The sequence below is a fragment of the Telmatherina bonti genome (assembly GCF_933228915.1).
Source record: "Telmatherina bonti genome assembly, chromosome: 13".
In the NCBI taxonomy this organism is placed as follows: domain Eukaryota; kingdom Metazoa; phylum Chordata; class Actinopteri; order Atheriniformes; family Telmatherinidae; genus Telmatherina; species Telmatherina bonti.
The window spans coordinates 39212430-39225108 of NC_136611.1; the positions used below are offsets into that span (position 1 = coordinate 39212430).

General features: G+C 49.3%; 1 protein-coding gene across 1 annotated transcript in view; it reads left to right on the forward strand.

Moving 5' to 3' along the window:
* The window catches only part of dpp7 (dipeptidyl-peptidase 7), a 182718-nt gene that overhangs the window by 26155 nt on the left and 143884 nt on the right, over positions 1 to 12679 (forward strand). Inside the window, exons 8-11 of the mRNA XM_079250952.1 lie at positions 4398 to 4458; positions 4535 to 4653; positions 4735 to 4891; positions 5010 to 5074. Coding sequence (XP_079107078.1) covers positions 4398 to 4458; positions 4535 to 4653; positions 4735 to 4891; positions 5010 to 5074 — 402 coding nt within the window. The remainder of the gene's footprint in view (positions 1 to 4397; positions 4459 to 4534; positions 4654 to 4734; positions 4892 to 5009; positions 5075 to 12679) is intronic.

Here is a 12679-nt window from a genome sequence, read left to right on the forward strand (position 1 = left end):
CATAATGGTTTTGGCTCTGTGGTACTGGTCAGAGTTGTAAAGCCATAATGGTTTGGCTCCGTGGTACTGGTCAGAGTTGTAAAGCCATAATGGTTTGGCTCCGTGGTACTGGTCAGAGTTGTAAAGCCATAATGGTTTGGCTCCGTGGTACTGGTCAGAGCTGCAAAGCCATAATGGTTTTGGCTCCGTGGTACTGGTCAGAGCTGCAAAGCCATAATGGTTTTGGCTCCGTGGTACTGGTCAGAGTTGAAAAGCCATACTGGTTTTGGCTCCGTGGTACTGGTCAGAGTTGTAAAGCCATACTGGTTTTGGCTCTGTGGTACTGGTCAGAGCATTTTAGCTCCAATCTATCTGCAGTGACCCAAATTATCATTTCCTCTCTGGAATCCGCTGTCTTTCCCTCTGTCTTCCATCAAGCTTGGGTCAACCTGCTGCTGAAGAAACCCACACTCAACCCAGTCCAGGTTGGAAACTACCGGCTGGTCCCACTGGTGCCCGTTCATGTCACACTACTGGAGCGGGTCGTCTTCAGTCTCCCAGTTCTCCCAGTCTCCTCCATGATAGAAACCAGTTAGATCCACATCAGTCTGGTCTGGTACTGGTTCCCTACCACCAGATCCACTGGTCATTCCTCAGTCCTGGTCCTGCTGGACCAGATCCACCGGTCATTTCCCAGTCCTGGTCCTGCTGGACCAGATCCACTTGTCAGTCCTAGTCCTGATCCTGCTGGACCTGTCTGCTGCTTCTGACCCAGCCAGCCATCAGGTTCTCCTCTCCACTCTCTGAGCTCGGCATCTCTGATCTGTCCTCTCGTGGTCCATGTCCTACCTCTCAGGAAGATCCTTCAGAGTTTCCTGATGAGGAGAAGTGTCCAGATCACATGAAAACAGGGGAGCCTCAGGGATCGGTGCTCGGCCCTCTTCTCTTTTCACCATACACCTCCTCACTTGGTGCAGTACGTTCACTCCCCCTCATAGTTACGCTCCACCAGTGGAAGACGCCTAGCGTTACCATGACTACGTGGGACTAAATCACCAGCCAGACTCTTTTCCTCTTTTTTTTTCCATGATGGTGGAACGACCTGCTGAGCTGTCCGATCTGCAGAGTCCTTGTCTGCTTCTAAGAGCAAGCTGTTCAAGCAGCATTTCACTCAGTTTAACTCTCCTGCGGCGCTGGAGAACTTTGTCCAGTTCTTTGTGAATCAGCTGCAACAACGTGGTGATGTGAGATATATTGTTCCATGTGGAATCTATTGTTCCATGTGGGATCTATTGTTCCATGTGGGATCTATTGTTCTATTGTTCCAATATGGGATCTATTGTTCCATGTGGGATCTATTGTTCTATTGTTCCATGTGGGATCTATTGTTCCATGCAGGATCTATTGTTCTATTGTTCCAATATGGGATCTATTGTTCCATGTGGGATCTATTGTTCTATTGTTCCATGTTGGATCTATTGTTCCATGCAGGATCTATTGTTCTATTGTTCCATATGGGATCTATTGTTCCATGTGGAATCTATTGTTCTATTGTTCCATGTGGGATCTATTGTTCCATATGGGATCTATTGTTCCATATGGGATCTATTGTTCCATGTGGAATCTATTGTTCTATTGTTCCATGTTGGATCTATTGTTCCATGCAGGATCTATTGTTCTATTGTTCCATATGGGATCTATTGTTCCATGTGGAATCTATTGTTCTATTGTTCCATGTGGGATCTATTGTTCCATATGGGATCTATTGTTCCATGTGGAATCTATTGTTCTATTGTTCCATGTGGGATCTATTGTTCTATTGTTCCATGTGGGATCTATTGTTCTATTGTTCCATGTGGGATCTATTGTTCTATTGTTCCATGTGGGATCTATTGTTCTATTGTTCCATGTTGGATCTATTGTTCCATGCAGGATCTATTGTTCTATTGTTCCATATGGGATCTATTGTTCCATGTGGAATCTATTGTTCTATTGTTCCATGTGGGATCTATTGTTCCATATGGGATCTATTGTTCCATGTGGAATCTATTGTTCTATTGTTCCATGTGGGATCTATTGTTCTATTGTTCCATGTGGGATCTATTGTTCTATTGTTCCATGTGGGATCTATTGTTCCATGTGGAATCTATTGTTCTATTGTTCCATGTGGGATCTATTGTTCTATTGTTCCATGTGGGATCTATTGTTCTATTGTTCCATGTGGGATCTATTGTTCTATTGTTCCATGTTGGATCTATTGTTCCATGCAGGATCTATTGTTCCATATGGGATCTATTGTTCCATGTGGAATCTATTGTTCTATTGTTCCATGTGGGATCTATTGTTCCATATGGGATCTATTGTTCCATGTGGAATCTATTGTTCTATTGTTCCATGTGGGATCTATTGTTCTATTGTTCCATGTGGAATCTATTGTTCTATTGTTCCATGTGGAATCTATTGTTCTATTGTTCCATGTGGGATCTATTGTTCTATTGTTCCATGCGGGATCTATTGTTCCATGTGGGAACTATTGTTCCATGTGCGAACTATTGTTCCATGTGGGATCTATTGTTCCATGTGGGATCTATTGTTCCATGTGGGATCTATTGTTCTATTGTTCCATGTGGGATCTATTGTTCCACGAGGAATCTATTGTTCCATGCGGGATCTATTGTTCCATGTGCGAACTATTGTTCCATGTGGGATCTATTGTTCCATGCGGGATCTATTGTTCCATGTGGGATCTATTGTTCTATTGTTCCATGTGGGAACTATTGTTCCATGTGCGAACTATTGTTCCATGTGGGATCTATTGTTCCATGTGGGATCTATTGTTCCATGTGGGATCTATTGTTCTATTGTTCCATGTGGGATCTATTGTTCCACGAGGAATCTATTGTTCCATGCAGGATCTATTGTTCCATGTGGGATGTATTGTTCCACGAGGAATCTATTGTTCCATGCGGGATCTATTGTTCCATGTGGGATGTATTGTTCTATTGTTCCATGCGGGAACTATTGTTCCATGTGGGATCTATTGTTCCATGCGGGATCTATTGTTCCATGTGGGATGTATTGTTCTATTGTTCCATGCGGGAACTATTGTTCCATGTGGGATGTATTGTTCTATTGTTCCATGCGGGAACTATTGTTCCATGTGGGATCTATTGTTCCACGAGGAATCTATTGTTCCATGCGGGATCTATTGTTCCATGTGGGATGTATTGTTCTATTGTTCCATGCGGGAACTATTGTTCCATGTGGGATCTATTGTTCCATGCGGGATCTATTGTTCCATGTGGGATCTATTGTTCCATGCGGGATCTATTGTTCCATGTGGGATGTATTGTTCTATTGTTCCATGCGGGAACTATTGTTCCATGTGGGATCTATTGTTCCATGCAGGATCTATTGTTACTCACATTCTGACACATTTCAGGGAGGGAAGGGAACAAAAGCAAACAAAAAACATATTGGACTGCTCCCAGCCCAGCTGGCAACACCTGCATTCCACTGGACTCCCACCAGTTTTACCAGCATCTATCAATGATGTTCCATTTTAATACCCTGCCTGTGATGTTCTCACTCTGATAGATGTCACAATAGAATAGAATCGAACAGAATAAATGCTGGCATTTACCGAAGGCTTCAGGTTAGCCGTGCATTTCAAAGTGAGAGTCTTGCGGAAGTGTCCGTTTTGTGTTTTAGCAGAGTGGAAATGGAATGAATGGACGTAAGTGATATTATGGGGTAGGAAGGGAGTAAACACACAAAAAAACACACACACAAAAAAAAAGCCTGTAGCTTCATGGAAGGACCTGGACAGTCCACCAGCACCTTCCTATGATGTCCTCTAATGTTTGATTTCCTGCTTGTGTTGTTCTCACTCATATGTAAGTTGCTTTGGATAAAAGCGTCTAAATGACTGTAAAATGTAAAATGAATGTAGAGCTGAAAAAACTGAACAGAGAAATAAAGAAATAAGAAATAAATATATATATAAGAATAATAATAAATAATAAATAAATATAAGAAATAAATAGAAATAAAATAAAGTGTGGTGTGAATGGTTGTCTCTGTGTGGTCCAGTGATGGACTGGTGTCCAGGAGATTGCTGGGATAGACTTCAGCTTCCCTACGACCCTGAACTGGCCAAGCTTTGCGTAAATGACTCACTGTAGGAGTGAAATAAGAAATAGACAAATAAATGTAAATAACATGTCTGCTTTATTTCCTCATATATTTTTAATTATGACAGGTTGGACCCTCCATAAAATACTACTAGTATAAGTAATAATTAGTAGTAGGGGTGCATTTTATGTGAAGATGAAATATCCAGTACAGTATGAATAATAGCGGAAATGTATGTGTGCTATGTGTGATGACTGAAGCTGATTGGTTTTGTGAACCTCCAGGTGGGCTGTGAGACCATGCTGAGAGGACCCGAGCTGCTGGCTAACCTCCGGGACACGGCAGGTACGAAGCGACTCTGGAATGGTTCTGTCTGGGCTTTGCTTCCACAACGTCACACAAAGTGCTTCCCAACCTGCAGGCATTGTTTACAACTCCAGCCGAGTGCTTCCCTGTTTTGACCTGTACAGTCTGTACGTGAAGTGTGCCGACCCGACTGGATGTGGACTGGGCCTGGACAGCCTGGCCTGGGACTACCAGGTACTCCACCAGCACACAGCGTAGGTTGGTTTCAGTCAGCGAGCAGTACATGCACACACCTGCTGTTTGTGTGTGGCTCAGGCGTGCACAGAGATCAACCTGTGTTATGAGAGCAACAACGTGACGGACATGTTTCCTCCAATGGCGTTCACCCAGAAAGACCGGGAGAGGTACTGCTCCAAACGTTGGGCCGTGGTTCCCAGACCAGACTGGCTCAAAGTCCAGTTCTGGGGAGAAGGTGAGCTCTGAAATCTTCCTGGTCTGAATTATGTCTTCTGGAAAAAACAAAGCAACATTTGAAATGTCCTAAAAGGCTTCCCTAGATGAGCCAGGCTCAGACTAACACATCTGTTCAGCTCTCTCCACAGCCAGCAACATCATTTTCTCCAACGGAGACCTGGACCCCTGGGCCAATGGAGGGGTGAGTGTTCACACTGAAAATGGGCCGAACAAAGGCCGATGTAGGGCCGAAACCAGCAGGTAGGGCCAAAACTAGCAAGTAGACTCGAAACCACCAGGTGGGGCCAAAACTAACAAGTAGACCCGAAACCAGCAGGTAGGGTCGAAACAAGCAAGTACACCCGAAAGCAGCAGGTAGGGGCAAAACAAGCAAGTAGACCCGAAACCAGCAGGTGGGGCCAAAACTAGCAAGTAGACCCGAAACCAGCAGGTAGGGTCGAAACAAGCAAGTAGACCCGAAACCAGCAGGTAGGGGCAAAACAAGCAATTAGACCCGAAACCAGCAGGTAGGGGCGAAACAAGCAAGTAGACCTGAAAGCAGCAGGTAGGGGCAAAACAAGCAAGTAGACCCGAAACCAGCAGGTGGGGCCAAAACTAGCAAGTAGACCCGAAACCAGCAGGTAGGGTCGAAACAAGCAAGTAGACCCGAAACCAGCAGGTAGGGGCAAAACAAGCAATTAGACCCGAAACCAGCAGGTAGGGGCGAAACAAGCAAGTAGACCTGAAAGCAGCAGGTAGGGGCAAAACAAGCAAGTAGACCCGAAACCAGCAGGTGGGGCCAAAACTAGCAAGTAGACCCGAAACCAGCAGGCAGGGTCGAAACAAGCAAGTAGACCCGAAACCAGCAGGTAGGGCAAAACAAGCAAGTAGACCCGAAACCAGCAGGTAGGGTAAAACAAGCAAGTAGACCCGAAACCAGCAGGTAGGGGCGAAACAAGCAATTAGACCCGAAACCAGCAGGTAGGGCCGAAACCTAGCAAGTAGACTCAAAACCAGCAGGTACGGCCGAAACAAGCAAGTAGACCCGAAACAAGCAAGTAGACCCGAAACTAGCAGGTAGGGCCGAAACCAGCAAGTAGACCCGAAACCAGCAGGATGGGCCGAAACAAGCAAGTAGACTCAAAACCAGCAGGATGGGCCGAAACAAGCAGGTAGGGCCAAAACTAGCAAGTAGACTCAAAACCAGCAGGATGGGCCGAAACAAGCAAGTAGACCCGAAACCAGCAGGTAGGGCCGAAACAAGCAAGTAGACCCGAAACCAGCAGGTGAGGCCAAAACAAGCAAGTAGACCCGAAACCAGCAGGTAGAGGCGAAACAAGCAATTAGACCCGAAACCAGCAGGTAGGGCCAAACCTAGCAAGTAGACTCAAAACCAGCAGGTAGGGAAAAACCTAGCAAGTAGACCCGAAACCAGCAGGTAGGGCCGAAACAAGCAAGTAGACCCGAAACCAGCAGGTAGGGCCGAAACAAGCAGGTAGACCCGAAACCAGCAGGTAGGGCCGAAACCAGCAAGTAGACCTAAAACCAGCAAGTAGGGGCGAAACAAGCAAGTAGACCCGAAACCAGCAGGTAGGTGCAAAACAAGCAAGTAGACCCGAAACCAGCAGGTAGGGGCGAAACAAGCAATTAGACCCGAAACCAGCAGGTAGGGCTGAAACAAGCAAGTAGACCCGAAACAAGCAAGTAGACCCTAAACCAGCAGGTAGGGCCGAAACAAGCAAGTAGGGCCGAAACAAGCAAGTAGACCCGAAACCAGCAGGTAGGGCCGAAACCAGCAAGTAGACCCGAAACCACCAGGATGGGCCAAAACAAGCAGGTAGACCCGAAACCAGCAGGTAGGGCCGAAACAAGCAAGTAGACCCGAAACCAGCAGGTAGGGCCGAAACCAGCAAGTAGACCCGAAACCACCAGGATGGGCCAAAACAAGCAGGTAGACCCGAAACCAGCAGGTAGGGGCGAAACAAGCAAGTACACCCGAAACCAGCAGGAAGGGGCGAAACAAGCAAGTAGACCCGAAACCAGCAGGTGGGGCCAAAACTAGCAAGTAGACCCGAAGCCAGCAGGTAGGGCTGGAACAAACAAGTTGACTCGAAACCACCAGGATGGGCCGAAACAAGCAAGTAGACCCGAAACAAGCAAGTAGACCCGAAACCAGCAAGTAAACCCGAAACCAGCAAGTAGACCCGAAACAAGCAAGTAGGGCCGAAACAAGCAAGTAGACCCGAAACAAGCAAGTAAACCCGAAACTAGCAGGTAGGGCCGAAACAAGCAAGTAGACTGACAACAACCAAGTAGACCCGAAACCAGCAGGTAGGGCCGAAACAAGCAAGTAGACTGACAACAACCAAGTAGACCCGAAACCAGCGGGTAGGGCCGAAACCAGCAGGTAGGGCCGAAACAAGCAAGTAGACCCGAAACCAGCAGGTAGGGCCGAAACAAGCAAGTACACCCGAAACCAGCAGGTAGGGGTGAAATAAGCAAGTAGACCCGAAACCAGCAGGTGGGGCCAAAACTAGCAAGTAGACCCGAAACCAGCAGGTAGGGCTGAAACAAACAAGTTGACTCGAAACCACCAGGATGGGCCGAAACAAGCAAGTAGACCCGAAACCAGCAGGTAGGGCCATAACGAGCAAGTAGACCCGAAACCAGCAGGTAGGGCAAAACAAGCAAGTAGACCCGAAACCAGCAGGTAGGGGCGAAACAAGCAATTAGACCCGAAACCAGCAGGTAGGGCCAAACCTAGCAAGTAGACTCAAAACCAGCAGGTAGGGCAAAACCTAGCAAGTAGACCCGAAACCAGCAGGATGGGCCGAAACAAGCAAGTAGACCCGAAACCAGCAGGTAGGGCCGAAACAAGCAAGTAGACCCGAAACAAGCAAGTAGACCTGAAACCAGCAGGTAGGGCCGAAACAAGCAAGTAGACCCGTAACCACCAGGATGGGCCGAAACAAGCAGGTAGACCGGAAACCAGCAGGTAGGGGCGAAACAAGCAAGTAGACCCGAGACCAACAGGTAGGGCCAAAACTAGCAAGTAGACTCAAAACCAGCAGGTAGGGAAAAACCTAGCAAGTAGACCCGAAACCAGCAGGTAGGGCCGAAACAAGCAAGTAGACCCGAAACCAGCAGGTAGGGCCGAAACAAGCAGGTAGACCCGAAACCAGCAGGTAGGGCCGAAACCAGCAAGTAGACCTAAAACCAGCAAGTAGGGGCGAAACAAGCAAGTAGACCCGAAACCAGCAGGTAGGTGCAAAACAAGCAAGTAGACCCGAAACCAGCAGGTAGGGGCGAAACAAGCAATTAGACCCGAAACCAGCAGGTAGGGCTGAAACAAGCAAGTAGACCCGAAACAAGCAAGTAGACCCTAAACCAGCAGGTAGGGCCGAAACAAGCAAGTAGACTGACAACAACCAAGTAGACCCGAAACCAGCAGGTAGGGCCGAAACAAGCAAGTAGACTGACAACAACCAAGTAGACCCGAAACCAGCGGGTAGGGCCGAAACCAGCAGGTAGGGCCGAAACAAGCAAGTAGACCCGAAACCAGCAGGTAGGGCCGAAACCAGCAAGTAGACCCGAAACCACCAGGATGGGCCAAAACAAGCAGGTAGACCCGAAACCAGCAGGTAGGGGCGAAACAAGCAAGTACACCCGAAACCAGCAGGTAGGGCGAAACAAGCAAGTAGACCCGAAACCAGCAGGTGGGGCCAAAACAAGCAAGTAGACCTGAAACCAGCAGGTAGGGCTGAAACAAACAAGTTGACTCGAAACCACCAGGATGGGCCGAAACAAGCAAGTAGACCCGAAACAAGCAAGTAGACCCGAAACCAGCAAGTAAACCCGAAACCAGCAAGTAGACCCGAAACCAGCAAGTAGGGCCGAAACAAGCAAGTAGACCCGAAACAAGCAAGTAGACCCGAAACTAGCAGGTAGGGCCGAAACAAGCAAGTAGACTGACAACAACCAAGTAGACCCGAAACCAGCAGGTAGGGCCGAAACAAGCAAGTAGACTGACAAAAACCAAGTAGACCCGAAACCAGCGGGTAGGGCCGAAACCAGCAGGTAGGGCCGAAACAAGCAAGTAGTCCCAAAACCAGCAGGTAGGGCCGAAACCAGCAAGTAGACCCGAAACCACCAGGATGGGCCAAAACAAGCAGGTAGACCCGAAACCAGCAGGTAGGGGCGAAACAAGCAAGTACACCCGAAACCAGCAGGTAGGGGCGAAACAAGCAAGTAGACCCGAAACCAGCAGGTGGGGCCAAAACTAGCAAGTAGACCCGAAACCAGCAGGTAGGGCTGAAACAAACAAGTTGACTCGAAACCACCAGGATGGGCCGAAACAAGCAAGTAGACCCGAAACCAGCAGGTAGGGCCATAACGAGCAAGTAAACCCGAAACCAGCAGGTAGGGCAAAACAAGCAAGTAGACCCGAAACCAGCAGGTAGGGGCGAAACAAGCAATTAGACCCGAAACCATCAGGTAGGGCCAAACCTAGCAAGTAGACTCAAAACCAGCAGGTAGGGCAAAACCTAGCAAGTAGACCCGAAACCAGCAGGTAGGGCCGAAACAAGCAAGTAGACCCGAAACCAGCAGGTAGGGCCGAAACAAGCAAGTAGACCCGAAACCAGCAAGTACACCTGAAACCAGCAGGTAGGGCCGAAACAAGCAAGTAGACCCGTAACCACCAGGATGGGCCGAAACAAGCAGGTAGACCGGAAACCAGCAGGTAGGGGCGAAACAAGCAAGTAGACCCGAGACCAACAGGTAGGGCCAAAACTAGCAAGTAGACTCAAAACCAGCAGGATGGGCCGAAACAAGCAAGTAGACTGACAACAACCATGTAGACCCGAAACCAGCAGGTAGGGCCGAAACAAGCAAGTAGACCCGAAACCAGCAGGTAGGGCCATAACGAGCAAGTAGACCCGAAACCAGCAGGTAGGGCAAAACAAGCAAGTAGTCCCGAAACCAGCAGGTAGGGGCGAAACAAGCAATTAGACCCGAAACCAGCAGGTAGGGCCAAACCTAGCAAGTAGACTCAAAACCAGCAGGTAGGGCAAAACCTAGCAAGTAGACCCGAAACCAGCAGGATGGGCCGAAACAAGCAAGTAGACCCGAAACCAGCAGGTAGGGCCGACACAAGCAAGTAGACCCGAAACAAGCAAGTAGACCTGAAACCAGCAGGTAGGGCCGAAACAAGCAAGTAGACCCGTAACCACCAGGATGGGCCGAAACAAGCAGGTAGACCGGAAACCAGCAGGTAGGGGCGACACAAGCAAGTAGACCCGAGACCAACAGGTAGGGCCAAAACTAGCAAGTAGACTCAAAACCAGCAGGTAGGGAAAAACCTAGCAAGTAGACCCGAAACCAGCAGGTAGGGCCGAAACAAGCAAGTAGACCCGAAACCAGCAGGTAGGGCCGAAACAAGCAGGTAGACCCGAAACCAGCAGGTAGGGCCGAAACCAGCAAGTAGACCTAAAACCAGCAAGTAGGGGCGAAACAAGCAAGTAGACCCGAAACCAGCAGGTAGGTGCAAAACAAGCAAGTAGACCCGAAACCAGCAGGTAGGGGCGAAACAAGCAATTAGACCCGAAACCAGCAGGTAGGGCTGAAACAAGCAAGTAGACTGACAACAACCAAGTAGACCCGAAACCAGCAGGTAGGGCCGAAACAAGCAAGTAGACTGACAACAACCAAGTAGACCCGAAACCAGCGGGTAGGGCCGAAACCAGCAGGTAGGGCCGAAACAAGCAAGTAGACCCGAAACCAGCAGGTAGGGCCGAAACCAGCAAGTAGACCCGAAACCACCAGGATGGGCCAAAACAAGCAGGTAGACCCGAAACCAGCAGGTATGGGCGAAACAAGCAAGTACACCCGAAACCAGCAGGTAGGGCGAAACAAGCAAGTAGACCCGAAACCAGCAGGTGGGGCCAAAACTAGCAAGTAGACCTGAAACCAGCAGGTAGGGCTGAAACAAACAAGTTGACTCGAAACCACCAGGATGGGCCGAAACAAGCAAGTAGACCCGAAACAAGCAAGTAGACCCGAAACCAGCAAGTAGACCCGAAACCAGCAAGTAGGGCCGAAACAAGCAAGTAGACCCGAAACAAGCAAGTAGACCCGAAACTAGCAGGTAGGGCCGAAACAAGCAAGTAGACTGACAACAACCAAGTAGACCCGAAACCAGCAGGTAGGGCCGAAACAAGCAAGTAGACTGACAAAAACCAAGTAGACCCGAAACCAGCGGGTAGGGCCGAAACCAGCAGGTAGGGCCGAAACAAGCAAGTAGTCCCGAAACCAGCAGGTAGGGCCGAAACCAGCAAGTAGACCCGAAACCACCAGGATGGGCCAAAACAAGCAGGTAGACCCGAAACCAGCAGGTAGGGCCGAAACAAGCAAGTACACCCGAAACCAGCAGGTAGGGGCGAAACAAGCAAGTAGACCCGAAACCAGCAGGTGGGGCCAAAACTAGCAAGTAGACCCGAAACCAGCAGGTAGGGCTGAAACAAACAAGTTGACTCGAAACCACCAGGATGGGCCGAAACAAGCAAGTAGACCCGAAACCAGCAGGTAGGGCCATAACGAGCAAGTAAACCCGAAACCAGCAGGTAGGGCAAAACAAGCAAGTAGACCCGAAACCAGCAGGTAGGGGCGAAACAAGCAATTAGACCCGAAACCATCAGGTAGGGCCAAACCTAGCAAGTAGACTCAAAACCAGCAGGTAGGGCAAAACCTAGCAAGTAGACCCGAAACCAGCAGGTAGGGCCGAAACAAGCAAGTAGACCCGAAACCAGCAGGTAGGGCCGAAACAAGCAAGTAGACCCGAAACCAGCAAGTAGACCTGAAACCAGCAGGTAGGGCCGAAACAAGCAAGTAGACCCGTAACCACCAGGATGGGCCGAAACAAGCAGGTAGACCGGAAACCAGCAGGTAGGGGCGAAACAAGCAAGTAGACCCGAGACCAACAGGTAGGGCCAAAACTAGCAAGTAGACTCAAAACCAGCAGGATGGGCCGAAACAAGCAAGTAGACTGACAACAACCATGTAGACCCGAAACCAGCAGGTAGGGCCGAAACAAGCAAGTAGACTGACAACAACCAAGTAGACCCGAAACCAGCAGGTAGGGCCGAAACCAGCAGGTAGGGCCGAAACAAGCAAGTAGACGTGAAACCAGCAGGTAGGGCCGAAACAAGCAAGTAGACCCGTAACCACCAGGATGGGCCGAAACAAGCAGGTAGACCGGAAACCAGCAGGTAGACCCTAAACCAGCGGGTAGGGCCGAAACAAGCAAGTAGACCCGAAACCAGCAGGTAGGGCCGAAACACGCAAGTAGACCCGAAACCAGCAGGATGGGCCGAAACAATCAAGTAGACCCGAAACCAGCAGGATGGGCCGAAACAATCAAGTAGACCCGAAACCAGCAGGTAGGGTCGAAACAAGCAAGTAGACCCGAAACCAGCAGGTAGGGGCGAAACAAGCAATTAGACCCGAAACCAGCAGGTAGGGGCGAAACAAGCAATTAGACCCGAAACCAGCAGGTAGGGCCAAACCTAGCAAGTAGACTCAAAACCAGCAGGATGGGCCGAAACAAGCAAGTAGACCCAAAACCAGCAGGTAGGGCCGTAACAAGCAAGTAGACCCTAAACCAGCGGGTAGGGCCGAAACAAGCAAGTAGACTGACAACAACCAAGTAGACCCGAAACCAGCAGGTAGGGCCGAAACAAGCAAGTAGACCCGAAACCAGCAGGTAGGGCCGAAACAAGCAAGTAGACTGAAAACAAGCAAGTAGACCTGA